Source organism: Protopterus annectens, chromosome 1.part1 (genome assembly GCF_019279795.1).
Source record: "Protopterus annectens isolate FY-2018-M chromosome 1.part1, PAN1.0, whole genome shotgun sequence".
NCBI classification, from domain to species: Eukaryota; Metazoa; Chordata; order Ceratodontiformes; family Protopteridae; genus Protopterus; species Protopterus annectens.
The window spans coordinates 551,540,864-551,556,139 of NC_056726.1; the positions used below are offsets into that span (position 1 = coordinate 551,540,864).

A 15,276-nucleotide genomic window follows, 5' to 3' on the forward strand; every position below is an offset into this window, starting at 1 on the left:
AGTATGAAAGTAGCGGACTCAAAGTCAGACTGCCGACCAGTCACGAGTGGAGTCCCACAGGGATCAGTCCTGGGTCCTCTCCTGTTTGGCATCTACTTCTCAGAAGTCCAAGCCAGCATGGAGGGACACTGGATGACCAAGGTCACAGACGACTGCAAGCTGGGAGCCATTATTAACTCCCCAATTGATGTAGACATCCTACAGAAAGGCCTCACTGACCAATGACTGGTGTTGAAACCATGGCATTAAGCTTAATGCCAAAAAATGTGTCATCATCCCCTTTGAAAAAAAAAACTAATTTCCCACTAATTTCCATATTGATGGGAGCCCACTGAACACTGAAGGCATTATAAGAGATCTGGGGACACAGGTTGACAGCAACCTCTCCTTCGACCACCACATTGCCACTGTGGTTAGAAAGTCCTTTTGTGTGCCACATCTCATTGCCAAGGGTTTTGCATCCAGGAAAAAAAGAGGTCATCATCTCTCTCTAATCTTCCTGCATTAGGTCAGTCATCGAGTATAATGCCCCATTTGGCATGTACCTCTGTAGACACATACAACAGTTGGAAAGGCCACAAAATTACCTCACAAAGAGGATCCTAGGCCTTAAACACATGTCGTACATGGACAGACTAAAAAAACTCCAGCTATTCTCTGTCTCATATTGTCTACTAAGAGGCGATCTCTGCTTGACTTACAAAGCCTTGTCTGACCCAGCTCTGTTAGAAATGCTACATCTAAAGAAATCCCAATCCCTTCACACCACACACTCCAGAGACCTCAACCTCATTATCACAATCAACAGAACATGCTGGAGGGACAAGTTCATAACCCAGAGACTGCCCATGCTATGGAATAGACTTCCCATACATGTCAAGCAGAGCACCTCACTGGACCTCTTCAAGAGAAATGTTGATGAGTGGATGGGAAATAGAAAGTTCACCCCAGGGATCACTCCAGTGGCACTACTTGATAGAGCCACTTGGAGCTAACATCAGGCAGCATGATGCCAGGGCACTTCTGTGGGCTAGGTTTGTAAAGGCTCCAGGGCCATTAGCTTAGTACACACCTATGAACCTATGAACCTGAGTATAGTAGGAGGGTGAAAGAGTGCACTTACCCAGGGCTCTGTGTGGCAAGAATTGAAAATGCTTGTTGACCAACAGGGCAAGGGTCATAGGCCTCCAAAAACTTCAGCCTTTGCTAAAGATGATGTTAGACTGTAATAATTCAGTTTTCTTGCGTGGCCCATGGAATTACATCTCCACTGCTCTACAGGGTCAGCCATAATCTCTGGGGGAGTTAAGCCCAACTTTTGGGTCAAAGAGAAATAGGGTCATGGGGTTGATGGTCATACTGCCACTGGGGACCAAAAATCTAATTCAATTTTTTTTTTTATCATGTAATCAATGTATGTCTGCCATTGTTTACAGTGTACAGATGTCCTGTGCCATAAAGAAGGCGGCATCAGGTGACTAAGACCATAGCTTTTGGTGAAAGCTCTAAAGTTATTAATCCATATCATGTCATCCTATATATCTTTGATATTAAAAAGCTACACAAGCTGTGCCATATGAAATGTTAATCTTTAACTCCTTAGCAATACATGTGTTTGTTGACCACATTACTTTTCATGTTTTTCAGAATCGACATAAAAGTGACAACCAGGTCAACAACCGTCAAGCTCAAGTCCTCATCAATGGACAGTAAGTGTTTTGTTATTACAAAAAAAAATTAAGTATGGCCTCTGAACTCTTTGCATTTGTCTTTAGGAGACAGAACAGCTGGATTGTCCATACTAAGATGTACATTATCATGCTTACTTTACAGTAAATAACCAGAGTAATATCCCAGTTTACATCTAAGCTAACTGTTTGCTGAGAGCCACAGTTAATGGTGCCCTCTTCTGCCTACCATCAGTAAGTAATATGTTATGGCAGTATGACATTACTACAACTTGGTCAACACTGGATGGACCGTGGGGTGAGATTACAAGTTACTGGAAAATATTAATAACAAAGAAATAAATAACAGAAAACTGAAAACAACTCAAAGGGAAAAAATATGGGAAATATTAACACTGCTGCACTCCTGAGTGTGCTGTCCTTTGGATGAGAAGTTAAACCAAGGCCACATTTACCTGAGATGGTGGTAGCTCAGATGGATGTAAAAGATTCTATAGCACCTATTAAAAAGACAGTAAACAGTACTGACATATCATAAGCAATGTTTTTTAGATAAAAGGATGGAATTTGCCTCTTGTCCACTGTTGTATAGTCTTGGAGTTGGTATATATTATTAGCTGGGGGTGTGGATGGTGTGTTTTAGAAAAGGTTTCATATTTAAAAAAAAAATAAAGAAAGGGTTTTAGCACTTTAACAGTTAAGGTATTTAATTTTTAGACAGTTAACCTGTATGCCAATATTTGTGTCTTTTTAGTGTACTTATTTTTAGCGTGTTTTTGTGACATTTTTGCTTTAAAGTGTTAGGCACCGACAAGTCATGTGACTATTTTAAAACTCTCATAAGGCTATATTACCTTTTTCGGTTATCTGAAGAAGTCATAATTTTTTTAGGACAAAAGTGCTTATGTACCATTTTTCAATAAACGCAGTGTGTTTTGCTCTGATCATGGAGCAGTCGTGTTTGTGTTTTTATCCTAGTTTGTGAATTCTTAAATGTAAAAGTTAGAGATCCTCTGGTATCTGAAAAAAACACAACAGGGATGCACCGAGATATCTGCCCTCATTGCTAAGGAAGAGAACCGACTTCACTTCCTTGTTATTTGTGAAAACGTAAAATAAAAACACTTAAACATTATAATATTAATGAGCAAAGCCAAAAAATAAGTTGTTAAGGTAAACTGTGCTTCCAAAATCCAGTCAAATAGCATAAAAACACTGGAAGCAACAGACCAAGGCTGTGAAATAAAAAACACAATAATTTATTTCCACAATGAACAAACGGTGAGCGCTTTCGTGGACCAAGCCACTTCATCAGATGTCTGATGAAGTGACTTGGTCCACAAAAACGCTCACCGTTTGTTCATTGTGGAAATAAATTATTATAATATTAATATTTACCAGAGCCGGTGGAGAGCTTTGTCATCCAGTATCTGGAAAACAGATTTCTAAAGTGGAGTTTTGCCTGCCCAGCTAAAGGAGACACATAACATGTAACAACATATCTACATAAAAATTGTTGAGCCAATGCTACAAAATAAAGAAGAAAATGTACTTTTAAAGGTAAAAACACAAGAAATGTATTTGAACAGACAATAAAGAAATGCACCACTAGATAGACTACAAGTGTAGAGTACTTTGTACAAAGTGTGTGTGTGTGTGTGTGTGTGTGTGTGTGTGTGTGTGTGTGTGTGTGTGTGTGTGTGTGTGTGTGTGTGTGTGTGTAAATGTCTAGTTGTATATACCTGTGCATGCACATGAACATTTGTCTGTCCAGGTACATACACATTTGAATGTGAAGTTAGCATGCGTACAGTGAGTAGTCATAAATACATTTAGCTAAAAGGCTCTAACTGTGCAAGCAACACATCTATAAGTATGAGCAAATGTTAACATTTCCAGGTAAAATACAAGTACAATTGTCTGAGTATACTCCCACTATGGCACTAGATGCCTAAATAAATTATCATTACTGCAGCAGTTACATGTTTCAGAAATTGACAGCAGAAGGTTTCAGTTTTTATCCTGATGTTTACAGCAGTTTGACACTCTAGTAGCCCACAAGCTGCAGTTGTGAACCCTGGCTATTTAGACAGGAGGTCGCAAACTTAAATTATCTAATGGTCCCAAGAGAACTAATTCACTCAGCCAAGGGTTGCATGGTATTACAAGACATATTTTCATAACCTCAGATTATTAATTGCTAGAAAGAGTACTATAAAACATCACTTTCAGGGACAAATAAATAATTATTGTAGTTCTTACATTATCAAAGCAAAATATGTTTATGATTCTATATATTATGTATGCACCCCATGTGAGATAAAGCAAACATAAGAGTGTTTGTTGTGAACTGAATCTCATGACACTTGCACCACAGAAGCTATGAAAATGTATTAATAAGCAACTTAAAAGATTAAGCATGCTTTATATCTTCCTTGTGTTCTAAAATAAAACAACACTAGTTTTAGTTCCTTTCCCTACATATTTACCCCAGCAGTGGTGCCCATTCTGAGATGACACACCACCTTCAAATGTGAAGAAGTCACATAAATATAATTGCCACAGTGCTGTGCTTCAATTGGTTGCCCTTACACAAATGCACTGCTCCTCTAACAAGTCACATTCAATCAATAATCAGTTAACAGTGCTCATGTAATTGCTATGTGCTTTAGGCTGCTTAGAAAAAAAGATAACTATTTCTGTGCACACCTAAGATGTCTAATTGTGAAGAAAGTGAAGACATGATGGCAATAACATCAAAGGGATTCCTACAAAGATTTTTTAGAGCAGAGATGCAGCCTATGTTTGAATGCACTGGGAAGTTACATGATCACTGTTGGTATGGCTTGTTGGGGCAGTCTATGTGCCTGCAAGCAGCTAGCTGATGTTACAGTGTAATGAAAACGGGAGACGAATGGCTACAGTAATGTATTTCAACTAACTCCTCACATACAGAAATGCAATCCCCTGTATGGTTTGATCACGACAGCATAGCCTGAGTGAATAAACAAAGCCATTGGCAAATCCTCAAATACCCACACCCACTCATCAGTAATTGTGAGTATACAATGACATTGTTTAAGAAAGAAATTCCTTGCCTTTCTTAAATAATGTTTTTCTATAACAGCGCCTTAAGATTATTCCTTGTTGTTTCCTGTTCTTCTGTGTTTGTTAATATACTGCACATGCATATGGGACTTATGTTCCATGCTTGCACAATACATCAATGCTGTTCAATGGAAGCAACAGAGAAAAGAGAATCTGTTTTGCTTTTTTTTTTTTTTTGACTATAAAAATTGGGAAGCTCAGAGGTACAAGAGTCTATAAAGACAGTGAAGAAATACAAGGAAAATCAGGTAATTTCTTTTGTTTTACAGAATGTACCTGATTTTTATTGTATTTGGTCAGCCCTCTGTGCATACCTCTCAACAGCTCAAGAAATGTGGACAAAGCCTTAACTAATTGGGGACAAAGACCTCATAATAGGGACAGATTGTAAATGTTGCTCATATAAACTTAGAAAGATGCTAGAGTAACAAGAGTTATGTTAGCATGCATTGTCTGAAGGACAAGTGTTGCTGTTATAAACTTAGAAAGCTGCAAAATAACAGGATTTGTGTTAGTGTGCATTGTCTGAAGGATATGAAGTCTGAAACTCAAATTCATGTAATTTACTGACTTCACTCCTCAACAATTGGTCAGAAAACCATAAATTTTATGAGCAACAGACCTAAAATATGAGGCAAAACTCGGGACATTTTGTGAAAATCTGGACAGTTGAGAGGTATGCCTCAGTAGCTTATATCAACAGAAAAATGTCTGGCCGTTCAATGGCAGTTTAGCAATCGGCCTTTTTTGTATTGGTGTATGTTCAACTTACAATGGGCACACTGGTTGGGCTGTCCAATCAGCATGCTTATTTTGAATAACAATGACCCATCACTGTGTAATAGAACTCGGAAAACATTAATTTTTATTATCTTGTTTCTCGAATTAACATTTGCTCAGAACTAGTTCTGTGTGCAAACAGACTGGGACCATTGCTTGTAGACTTAGAAATGAAATTGAGCCCAACATAATCCACTCATTTGCTCCTTAAGCACTTAACATATTCATTGTTTATTACACTTTTTACTGCAGTTAGGCAGCCAACAAGGTCATCTATGTGATCCGTCTTGAACCAACAAAAGGTGGAGAAGTATTCAAACTTCTGAAGTCCAACAAGAAGAACAAAACATTGCCACTGTAAGCCACTGTGGAGGGGAAGAACTATTTGCACTTATTGTCTTGCCAGACTCTACTCTGTGACTGCCTGAATGAAACTTATGGTTATGCAGATTATGATAAACTAGGAGAGCTGCAATATAGTTTGTACATCTAAGCTGTAAAAGTAGTTCTCTTTAGAAAGAATATCAAGCACACACAACTGCTGTCATAACATTCATTCACTGATAAACAAATACATTGTGTGCAAGGGTTCCCCAGTAAAAATAATCAAATGGGATTTGAAACACATTCAGAATCTTAAATCATTTTATCTGAAGCAGCTTGCATGTGCTGCATGCTTTCTTTTTATCTACTTCTAAGGCTTATAGGCTTCAAAATGTTCTTTGTATACCTTTGAACTTTCATATGATCCCACCTAGCTCAAGGCTCCCATCCATGTGTCCAAGTTATGTAAAATTCAAGTCTTAAGCTGCTTTGTGTCATCAGCAAGAATGACACTATAGTGCAAGGACAAAAATAACTGGTCTCAACACTGGTTAATTATTTTATCCTAGGAAGATCCGGTGTGTGTGTGTGTGTGTGTGTGTGTGTGTGTGTGTGTGTGTGTGTGTGTGTGTGTGTGTGTGTGTGTACGTGTGTGTTTGTCTGCATAGGAGGTGATGGTAGACAGACCCACTTGCTTTGCCAGAGATGACATGCACCTCCCCCTCATGGCTTCCACATAGAGACTAAAAACTTTTGCAGTCCACATATAGTCTTTTTAGGCAATGTCCATCTACGAGACATATTAATGTAGCAAATTCCATTTCAGCCTCCATCAAGGTGGAAGCATTTAATGCTGGAAGTGTAAAAAAAAAAAAATGCTCAAACTCGAAGCTTTCCTGAGCCTCAGACACATCCAAGTCCATAGTTACCAAAGCATTGACAACACTTCCTCTATATCTGAGTTCTTTAGCTACTCCTACTTATTCAGGCCTACCAAGAATGGAAAGGGAGCACCTCTCTACTCATTGAGTTGTGCCAGTTCCAGGTTGATATGCCTAGAATGTGTCAAGGTCCTGGTTATCCTAAACAAAACCAGCTATCATAGTCTTATGAATTACAGGTTTACTTCCAGTCTCCAGCTGATTAAGATACAGAGATAAGTTATCTGGAAAAAATATCTGTTAAACTCAAACTATTATTTCATGTACCCATCCATCAACTAGAGAATGTATGCAAGCAAAAACAGATATGCATAGCATTTCTTAAATTTTGTGAATACTAGTTGCTTAGATCATGTTTTCCACTTCCCCACTACAGGTGCAAATATTCTTGGCCTGTCTTTATTAATTTTGTCCATGCCAGTAACCCCCCCCCCCCCCCCATCTGTACTGCATTTATGGACTACTCCAAAACAAGCTCTTATTCGTTTATAATAACATAAATTTAAAATGGCCCCCTAGCTGGTTAAATCCAAGTCCAAAACTGCTGAATATGCCTGTAAGTTTCTACTTTTATATAAACCTTTACATAGAAGGGTCATAGATATATATATATATATATATATATATATATATATATATATATATATATACCCCAAATATACCACTAATATAATGGAAAATTCAGAAATAAACCCTTATGGTAGAATTATTACATAAAATAATTGTACTTGGGATATGTAAAAGCTGTTCCTCTTCCACCACAAATGGGATAAAAACAGGCTATCAATAGGTTAGGGTCACCACTAAACAGTGTAGGGCTGCCTTCAAAATCAAAATTGCCACCTTCATCAAAGAGAACTAAAAAACCTACTACAGGTACATCATGAAAATAAAATATAACACTGAGTACTGCTTAGAGTTACTACCTAATGGTACCACTCATTCTGACCCTGAAACCCTTGCCAACATTCTAGTTGACAAATTCAGTTCCAGTTTTATCCCACCTGCTGATCATTCTGTTCCTACAGTTGCAGAATGGACTCCAGCTCACTGGACAGCATGCCTCCTTGAATCCTAGCAAGTGACAAACATAGCTGTGCTCAGCTTCTGATGAACTTATTCTCCAGTAGCCTCTCTACTGTCTGTATACTAGATGTCTGAAGAACTGTCATAGTGCTACTTCTTCATAAAGGGTGCCCCACCACAGATCCAGCTAATTCCAAACTTGTAGGGGCTCACAGATATCATCTGCAAAGTCATGGAGCATACCATAAACTTATAAATGAAAACATAGAGAACCAGCAGTCCACCGATCAAAATCAGTTTGGCTTTGCCAGTGGCAAAACCAGGACAGAACGGACATGAGCCACAGTGTCCTTACTGCCAGCCTAGACCTTGCTAAAGCCCTGATACAATCCTACATGCATGTACTATTGACAAGTTCATCCATCTCGACATTAACCCCTAATTAATCATCTGGATAGCCAACTGGCTTAGCAGCAGAACCCACAGAGTAAGTGTTGCAGGTAGCTACTCTACACAAAAACTGTTCACCAGTGGTGTCACTCAGGACTCTTTCCTGGACCTTTTCCTCTCCAATCATATAATCTTCTGATGCCAAAGTGAAAGTCAAATGGCTGACTAAATTTGCTAATGACTACTCTATGACTAGAGTGGTGCTGTCATACGCTTCCCTACAGATACATCTAGTGCCCAATAAGAACTTGTTTCAGTAATGCCTGGTGAACTGACCATGAACTCAAGATTAATGCCAAAAATATTTACATGTCATTGTTTGGGAAGCTATATTTCCCATGTTCATGCAATATTAAGGACACTTCTATAAAATCAATGACATTATCAGATATCTGGTTACTTTCATTGATAACAATTGTCCTTTGACCACCCTTTTCACTTGTAATCAGGAAGTCATTCTACCTGGCTCAGTTAATTTCAAAAGGCACTTCCTCTAGGAACAAGCAAGTCATAATTCCCTTATCAGACCATTCCTTGTCTACAATGTCCCTTTCAGCATGCACCTCTCCAAATATGTTATACAACTAGAAATATACCATAGATTCCTAACCAAGAACATTACTGGACTAAGATCCCTAAACTACCCAAAGAGAGGAAAAGCCCTCAGACTGTATTCTATCTCATATATACTTCTTCTGGGTAATTTGTGCCTAGATTTCAACTCCATGAGACAAACTGCCCTGCTTGGTCTGTTTCACCTATTGAAAACTAGCAGCATCATAGATACTTGCTCCAAGGACATTAAACTTCATTAGCACACAAACAATAACTGTTGGTGTTGTAGATTTCTAACCTACCTTATCCTGTACATATAGAGTAGATGTCCAACACACATCGAGCAAAGCAACACATTAGCCACCATTAAGACCAATTTCAACAACTAGAAGAGCATTCATAAATTCACCCCTGGTATGGCTTCCCTTGATCAGGACAGCTAATAGTTTTATGTATATTAGCCTGACATTGGTTAGGCTTTTCAGCCTAAGTGGCATAAAGGATAGAATTGTTGCCTCGCAGTAACAGGTTTCTCGGTTTGATTCTAGGCTAGATTGCCTTCTGTGTTGAGTTTTCATGTCCTGCATGGGTTATCTCTGGGTGCTGCAGTCCCCTCCCACATCACAAAGACATACTGAAGGTGGATTGGACCCTCTAAATTAGCCATAAGTGTGAGTGCGTGTGCAAGTGTGTGGTGTGGAAGAACTACAGTGGCAGGGCTAGCCACATGGTGGTATAAACTTTGTCTCTAGATGATTGTCACTGTTGAAGCGAGACCTAGACCCCATGTGCAAAAATGGGAAAGGGGTTGCAGATGGATGGATTGGTTAGGCTTTTCAGTGATCATCGATACTGTATACCAGGTATGTACATATGAGCATGTGAACCAGTAGAGAATTAAATCTTCGTACTGATCACAGGGACACCAAATCATATGAGCTAAAAGTTCAAAAGGATTACTCACTTTAAGGATCCTTCTACAACTTAATGTTCTACCAGCTGGGCTATTGTGGCCTCTCTGCTTTGGGATCACTTCCTGATTACATCTTTAAACAAAGGAATCTAGCTGGTGCCTATCTGTACACCAGATAAGTGAATATCTGTCTTGTAAAAGTTAGTTTTTCTGTTGTTTTAACTGTAAACAAATTAGTTTTGTTCCTTAGATAAATCAGATGTGTTGGGTGGCCACAGGGGTGCAGCGGTTAGCATTGCCACCTCACAGAAAGAGGTTCTCTGGTTCGATCCTTGGCTGGGGTGCCTTCTGTGCGGAGTCTGCATGTCCTCCCTGTGGTCACGTGGGTTTCCTCCGGGTGCTCCGGTTTCCTCCCACATCCCAACGACATGCTGTAGGTGGACTGGACACTCTAAATTAGCCCTAGGCATGAGTGTGTGCCTTCTGTGGAAGGTTGGGCGCTGGGCTGGCAACTCGACACAGTAAAACTCCATTGCCAATGATGAGTGGACAGATGATCCACTGTGGTGACCCCTAACCAGGAAAATCTAGAAGAAGATAAATCAGATGTGTTAAAACTAGCCATGTAGGCCCCAACAGTCAATACAAAGCTACAGTGGGAGTGTGACGTGTACTTTGCAGAAAGGGTGTCTAGTCTGAATTGGTTTGTTACAGATCTGTGCATTGATTGGATAGCTTTTGGTGCCTTAATTCTATATGTCATGTGTGTTGGATCTATTGTTGGCTATTGTGGCCTGTTTGCTTTGTAAGCACTTCCTGGTTACATCTTTAAACAAAAGAATCTAGCTACAGAGTATCTCTATACCAGATAAGTGAATATCTTGCTGTGTTTTCCTCAATTCTCCTTCCCTTTTGCTGTTGTAGTTTTAAACAGTCAGTGTCTTTATCTCTCCCCCTTATGCAATGTGACTACCAAAGCCCCCACCACCCACACTTCACTGCTATTGTCAGTTGTATAAGCTATTTAAATACTTCTTCCCTCCCACTAATTTCAATATATCCAAATACTGAGTGCCTACCCAACCAATCATCCAGACAGTATTGTTCTTGAGAAACCTCCCTTATTATAAATTCTGTCTGGTGAATTTTAACTCGTTGGCATTGCTGTACACTTGTAGTGCCTTTCCCCCCTGCTGTTTGTTCACCTTGAGATTAATCACTTTATTAGCAGTAACTAGCTAACTGTTTAAATTACTGGGATAGCATTGCACTTCGTACACTTTTTGTGTGTTTTTACAGTAAGAAGACTGAGTTTATTCACTGTGCGACAGTGGATGTTTGCCTGTCTCTGAGTGTGGTCATTTATTGGCCAGAGGGCTTATTAGTAATTATTCTGAGTAGTATTCACAAATATGGGAGAATGAGGCACAACACCCAGGGTCATGTCCTGTCTGATAAGTGGTCTCCTTTGAAACAAAAATCAATTCTGCAACCCCAGTCACCCCTATAACAGGAACCGTTTGAAGACAAACTACCTTCTAATAAGAGATAATCTCTCAAAATTCCAAGCCCCTCAAAAACCCAAATAATACAGCAACCTATGCAGAATTGTTCCCCAGAAACTCTGTATGACCATGTCAATGGTAGCACAGAGGATGCTATACCTACCAGAATTAAGACCAAACTCTAACAACAAGCCACCCAGGTGGACTCAATTAAACAAGTTTGTTCAACAAAAGAAAAAAGTCACAGCTAAAATTAGGAATGGTAACCCCAAAAATGATAAAATTCTCTCATCAAACTAAATAGTATTAAGTCCAAGAAAGCCAATAATGAGGTAAAGATAGTTTCCCAGGCCAAGAACAACCATAAGGCCTTCTTTAGTTACGTCAGAAACCTCACAGGCATGGCACAATAATGCTCAGAACTTGTAAATGGTGCCACATCCATGGAGCCAGCAGATACAGCAAATCTACTTCCTTATAAATGCAGCTCCAACATTACACCCTCAGTTACCCTCCCAGCCACCTTCCAGAAAATGCTAGCTAACATAACCCCCAGTAGGGAGTAGGTCCTAGCTATGCTCTCTAAGGCCAAGAACACAACATTGATGGGCCACGACAACATCCCAGGTGCCTCCTAAATAGCCTGAAATATGACCTGTTAGGGCCACTGGAGTCACTATTCAACTATAGTCTCTGAACAGGCTTTGTGTCATGCAAATGGAGGACTACAATGGTCAGCCCTCTGCACAAGAGAGTACCATAAACAGATACTGAGAGCTACACACCCATTAGTATGGCTAGTCATATATGCAAAACCATGGACAGAATTATTATAGAAATGATTAACAATAAGAGACCTTCAGACATTGGACCCCACCCAGTTTGGTTTCATCAAAGGCAGGTCATGCCTAACAAAGCTGGTGGACTTCTTTGAGAAGATCACAAAAGCAATGGATGAGGGCAAAATACTACCAACTGCCTACCCTTAACTGGCCAAGGGATTTGATACAATACCCCTATCTAACATGCTGGATAGCCAAATGGCTCACAGACAGCACCCAAGAAATTTGGATCAGAGAAACCACCTCCACAAAGAAATCAGTCACTAGCGGAGTCCCTCAGGATTCTGTGTTGGGTCTGCTCCTCTTTGGCATGTACTTCTTGGAAGTCAAGGTCAACATCAAGGGCCTCTGGCTGACCACGTTTGAAGACAGTTGCAAACTAGGAATAGTTATAGAATCCTCTCAAGATACTAACATCTTACAGGAAAGTCTAATACAAACAAAATGACTGATGTCAAAGCCATGGCTTAAAACTCATTGCCAAGAAATTAATAATAGTAACTTTTGGGAAGTCAACCACTCTGGGAAAATACCTTATTGATAAAACATCCCTAAGAGTAAAGCCAGTAGTCAGCGATTTGGGGAAGCATGTAAATAATGACATGGCCTTCGACCAACATGTGTCTAGGGTAGTAATGAAGCCATTCTATATCACTTAACTTATAAGTTAGGGCATGGAATCTAGGTCCAGGGGGGTCATTCTGCCATTTTAGTTAGCTCTCATCAGACCCACCATTGAATGTAACACAGTCTTCATTATGTACCTGACCAGGCACATGGAACAACTTGAATGTCTACAGGCGTTTCTCACAAAAAGAATACAGGATGTAAATACAATGTCCTACGCAGATCACCTTAAAGCCCTGTCGCTATACTCTTGGGATGTAAATACAATGTCCTACACAGATCACCTTAAAGCCCTGTCGCTATACTCTTGGGATGTAAATACAATGTCCTACACAGATCACCTTAAAGCCCTGTCTCTGTACACTTGGGATGTAAATACAATGTCCTACACAGATCACCTTAAAGCCCTGTCTCTGTACACTTGGGATGTAAATACAATGTCCTACACAGATCACCTTAAAGCCCTGTCTCTGTACACTTGGGATGTAAATACAATGTCCTACACAGATCACCTTAAAGCCCTGTCGCTATACTCTTGGGATGTAAATACAATGTCCTACACAGATCACCTTAAAGCCCTGTCTCTATACTCTTGGGATGTAAATACAATGTCCTACACAGATCACCTTAAAGCCCTGTCTCTGTACACTTGGGATGTAAATACAATGTCCTACACAGATCACCTTAAAGCCCTGTCTCTGTACACTTGGGATGTAAATACAATGTCCTACACAGATCACCTTAAAGCCCTGTCTCTATACTCTTGGGATGTAAATACAATGTCCTACACAGATCACCTTAAAGCCCTGTCTCTATACTCTTGGGATGTAAATACAATGTCCTACTCAGATCACCTTAAAGCCCTGTCTCTATACTCTTAGGATATAAATACAATGTCCTACACAGATCACATTAAAGCCCTGTCTCTATACTCTTGGGATGTAAATACAATGTCCTACTCAGATCACCTTAAAGCCCTGTCTCTATACTCTTAGGATGTAAATACAATGTCCTACACAGATCACCTTAAAGCCCTGTCTCTATACTCTTGGGATGTAAATACAATGTCCTACACAGATCACCTTAAAGCCCTGTCTCTATACTCTTGGGATGTAAATATAATGTCCTACACAGATCACCTTAAAGCCCTGTCTCTATACTCTTGGGATGTAAATACTATGTCCTGCACAGATCACCTTAAAGCCCTGTCTCTATACTCTTGGGATGTAAATACAATGTCCTACACAGATCACCTTAAAGCCCTGTCTCTATACTCTTGGGATGTAAATACAATGTCCTACACAGATCACCTTAAAGCCCTGTCTCTATACTCTTGGGATGTAAATACAATGTCCTACACAGATCACCTTAAAGCCCTGTCTCTATACCCTTGGGATGTAAATACAATGTCCTACACAGATCACCTTAAAGCCCTGTCTCTGTACACTTGGGATGTAAATGCAATGTCCTACACAGATCACCTTAAAGCCCTGTCTCTATACTCTTGTTTCCTACAGTTTGCTGAGAGGAGATCTATGTTTAACATACAATGCATCCATGCATCAGACTCTTATTTTGCATATGCACAGATGTTCAGCATCATAACTGCGAGATTTAAGAACCTAAACTTTGCTTACAACATAAATAGGACATGTTAGAGGGACAGATATGTATCTCAGAGAATTTCCATTTCCTTTCCTAACCCTATTCAAGTGTAACCAGGACCATTGGATGGCAAATCAAAAATTCCCTCCAGGTCTGGTATCTATGTCTCTGATAGACAGATGCAGCCATTAAATTATGTTCTAGCCAACATACACCCTTTAGAATAACTCCTAAGACACAAATGTTTGTGGGATAAGTTTGGGTTGCAATGGCTTATGAAGACCCTAGTGGTCATTAGCCTAGTAAAAACTGGGTGTCTTGGGGCAATGTAGCAATTGCCTCCTGTACACTGACAACCCTCTCCTCCTACCACCCAACACTACAACCTGTGAGAGATGCACTTATATAGCCAAACCTGGAAGCCAAGCTCTCTCCAGCCAAGACTGGACTAGTCAGTCAAGAGGAGAAGGTAAGCACCTGCACTACACCACACTCAACACATAGCCTATCAAAACCTACACCACCTAAACCCATACATACTAACACAAAACACACACTTACATTCATGGAGGCACTCAATAAAAATCTGCCCAAACAACAGAGACCTTCAAAGCTGAAAAGCAAGCAAACACCACCTCTCAACAGAACCCAAATGACACATAGCCCACAAAATCAGTGTGCCACTCAACTTCACCCATAAGGCAAAACAGCGTACACAACACACTAGTCATAGGTGACTCTATAGTCAGGCACACTGATGCTCCACTCACCAGGCTAAACAAGGAGAAAATTACTGATAGTTGCCTGTCTAGTGCCAGGATCTGCCACATAACGCATGCATTCAGGTCACTCCACAACAAGTACAAATACGACTGTCATTGTCCATGCTGGTGTGAATGACCTGAGATGTAG

General features: G+C 39.9%; 1 protein-coding gene across 1 annotated transcript in view; it reads left to right on the top strand.

Moving 5' to 3' along the window:
* The window catches only part of LOC122814860 (phospholipid-transporting ATPase ID-like), a 2,026,011-nt gene that overhangs the window by 1,125,182 nt on the left and 885,553 nt on the right, over window positions 1-15,276 (top strand). Inside the window, exon 6 of the mRNA XM_044087143.1 lies at window positions 1,648-1,709. Within this exon, the coding sequence (XP_043943078.1) occupies window positions 1,648-1,709 (62 nt within the window). The remainder of the gene's footprint in view (window positions 1-1,647; window positions 1,710-15,276) is intronic.